The following is a 3,569-nucleotide window of genomic DNA, read 5'->3' as shown; positions in this document are numbered from 1 at the left end:
CGTTCGACAAAGAAAAAGAAGAAGGAACGCTCGGAGAGACAAAAAATGGAGGATATGAAGTTCTTGATGGAAAACACCGACCATCTCTCGGGACCGGTTCTCGAGCTCGTGATGAAGAAAAAGGAAAAAATTTTGAAAAAATCTTTTCCATGGGTTGTTGTTGGTTTGTTTGATTTTTTTTTCTTTTTTTTTTTTTAATTTTCTACTTTTTTAAATCTTAGGTTTATTGTAATTTTTATTTTAATTAATAAAATACATTTTCTTTTTAATTAAAATTTTTGGTTGTTATTAATTTAAAAATTATAAATCATAAAAATTAATTAATTTTATTTTTTTTAAAAAAAATAGTGAGGGATATTTCCAATTCATTGGTTGGAAACAAAACAAAACAAAATAAGGAGAGTTTTCCGGTTCAAGTAAACGAAAATAAGTAGGCGGAAAGAAACAATATCTAGTTAAAATAAATAAATTTATGACAAAAATAATTGCAGACATTGTGTGGGCCAAAGCCCAATAGATGGATGGTCCATAGCCTATATCAGTATAACACGTAGCATATAGCAAAAGTAAAATTATTTCTTCGTGTCGTGTATTAATATCACCGTCTCAACTCTCAACCCTAATTCTTCCCCCATTCACTTTTACTGTTTTAGGGTTTGCTCTCGTTGTCAAATTATTTTGTTAACTTGAAAATCCTTTTGAAGATGAGGCCGATTTTCTGTGGGAATTTCGAGTACGAGACTCGTCAATCTGATTTGGAGAGGCTGTTCGGGAAATATGGAAGGGTCGATCGCGTTGATATGAAATCTGGTATATTCTTCCTTCATTTGATATTAATCTGATTTAGGAGTGTTTCCTGTAAATGGGATGACGAATCAGTTTAAGAAAGGAAAACGATTTAGGTTTTATGTCAAAATATCCTGATGTAGATGATGTTATGGTCTTAATTTATGCTAGGGGGCAATGCCTTTAGGTACAGGGCTCTTAGGTTTAGGAACTGGTTATCGATCAAACATATTTTCTTGTTGATTTTGCTCCGTTTTTGTTATCTAGGATAGATGTTTATCCTTATTGCTTGGTGAAGTAAAATAGATGGATTTTGAGTATACTTGATGATTGACTAGAATTGCAATAAAGCTAGTTTTGTAGCTTTGCTGATGGGCATTATTAACAAGGCCATGGAAATTTGAATTACAATGGAACAGGCCTTGGTATTTAAGTGTTTGTTTTGACGCAGGAACAACAACCAAGGGAAAATGAGCTTCTCCCTTTGCAATAAAAAAACCTTAAGGGAAACATGGAAACATATCTACTACTACTACTACCTCATCCTTATATTCATCCTGGATTCCTTCTACATTTCACTCACTCACTCATCTGCCATATCACAAGAATTTTCATGTTGGGGTCTGTGAGTTCATTGTGCCTTGAGATTTCCATGAGACTTGGATATAATCTTTTTGTTATGCCATGCCATGCCATCACATCAATCAAATCATCATCATCGTCATGAATTAGTTCATCTTGCAAGACTTGTACATCCTATCAGATCTTCACATCGGTCTTTGCAGGTCTCATACCTCTATCTAGTTTATGTGAGGGAAAACAAAACAAAACAAAATAAAAGAAAAGAAAAGAAACCCTCATTTATAGATGATGTGTATTGTGGTCTTCACTCAACACATTTCTTATATTCTATTATGCTTTTTTTTCCTAACTTTTCTTTTTTCAAAATTTTACAGGATTTGCTTTTGTTTACTATGAAGACGAACGTGATGCTGAAGACGCGATTCAAGCTCTTGACAACAGCCCGTTTGGATACGACAAGCGCAGGCTCTCAGTAGAGTGGGCTAGGGTATGTTCATATTCATGTGAATTTCCAATTTTGCCCTTATGAACCTCTTAATTTACAACAAATCTTTTACAGGGGGAACGCGGTCGTCACCGTGATGGTTCAAAGTCAATGGCAAACCAGAGACCAACAAAGACTTTGTTTGTAATAAACTTTGACCCGATTCGGACACGTGTTCGTGACATTGAGAAGCACTTTGAGCCTTATGGGAAAGTCCTTCATGTTCGCATCAGACGAAATTTTGCTTTTGTCCAGTTTGAGACGCAAGAGGAGGCCACCAAAGCCCTTGAATGCACACACATGAGGTCTGCCTCTGGTTGATTAATTAATTACTTTTTTTTAAAAAAAATAAAAAATAAAAAATAAAAATAAAAATGTTGGATAAATATTTTGCAGTAAGATTGTTGATAGGGTGGTGTCAGTGGAGTATGCATTGAGGGATGATGGTGAGAGAGGGGAGAGTCCTTACAGTAGCAATAGGAGGTGGCCTAGCCCTTACACTTACAGGAGGAGAGGTAGTCCAGATTATGGGCGGGGTGGTGGGGGTGGACGTAGTCCGGTGTATGATAGATACAATGGACCCTCGTATGATCGGGATCGGGCCCCACAAAGCCCCGGGTATGGGAGGTATCGCAGGTATAATAATGTTTATTTTATATTGGATAATGTGGATGATGAATATTTATTTAATTGTCTGATGTTTTTTGTTTTATACAGTCGGTCTCCTGTCAGAAGATAAAGGAAGGGGTTGAAGGTTTATTATTAGGAAGAAAGTATAGATGGATGGATATGTGGAGAAGTCAGTTTGTTGGATGAAAGTTGATTATTATTATTATGTGGTATATTTTGGACTGATAACAAATGTGTGTTTGTTTTTAAACAAATCTATTAACAATATTTTACATCAAGTGCCTTTATTTTTTTTGGATTTTAACAAGTTATTTATAAAAGTATGAATGCCACTTGTAACAATTATATGCACGACCATATATAAATACTTTAAATAATCAAAATCTATCCTAATAAATGAAAATAATTTTAATCAAAATCTACCCTAATAAATGAAAATAATTTTAACACATGTTTTTCTTAAAACTTTTGACTTTAGCTAAATGTTATTATGTGAGATTTTTAAATTATTTAAATTCCACATGTATTATTATTTTTTTGAACCAGCAAATAAATATATTAATTACAGCACAAGATGCTAGTTAGCAAAGGAGTACATGTAGATACTTAGGAAACAATTACAAACTTATTAAAGGACTTACACTCCAATATGTCTATTTTAAACCTCCATTACCATTCTTATGTTTGAACCATAAAAACATGGTTGCTTTTATATCTGCCACCTTCGTTGTCGGTATTTTGTTGTTGAATAATCGATTGTTCCTTTTTTTCCATATACTCCGAAACACAGTAACAAATACACAATAACGTCTTCTTTGTCGGGCAATTGCCCTAGTTTGAAGCATACTCCAATACCTCTTGCACTGTTTGGAAGCTTGCCATTTGAGTATTGCACCACTTAGATATCCACTGTGTAACTGTTTTTGCAAACTGGCATTGTACAAGCACGTGGTCACTTGTTTTTGCATATGATTCACATTGACAACAGTATGTACAAACCACAGATGTTCCTCGGTTGGAAAGTTTCACAGTTCATGGAATTTTACCAATTGTAGCCCTCCAATTAAAGCAATTGACTTTAATTGGC

The 3,569-nt window shown here is 34.3% G+C and overlaps 1 protein-coding gene across 1 annotated transcript; it reads left to right on the top strand.

The window, feature by feature from the left end:
• Positions 1–581: 581 nt before the first annotated feature.
• On the top strand, positions 582–2,760 carry RS31 (RNA-binding (RRM/RBD/RNP motifs) family protein). The gene is made up of 5 exons (XM_079087170.1): positions 582–810; positions 1,743–1,855; positions 1,928–2,157; positions 2,249–2,488; positions 2,570–2,760. Exons 1-5 carry the CDS (start codon positions 705–707, stop codon positions 2,589–2,591), a joined length of 711 nt encoding a protein of 236 aa, XP_078943296.1. The 5' UTR covers positions 582–704; the 3' UTR covers positions 2,592–2,760.
• Positions 2,761–3,569: the final 809 nt, after the last annotated feature.

This window comes from Lactuca virosa, chromosome 3 (genome assembly GCF_052849685.1).
Source record: "Lactuca virosa cultivar CGN04683 chromosome 3, Lactuca_virosa_CGN04683_v6, whole genome shotgun sequence".
NCBI classification, from domain to species: Eukaryota; Viridiplantae; Streptophyta; class Magnoliopsida; order Asterales; family Asteraceae; genus Lactuca; species Lactuca virosa.
This window is presented reverse-complemented; position numbering and strand designations above follow the sequence as displayed.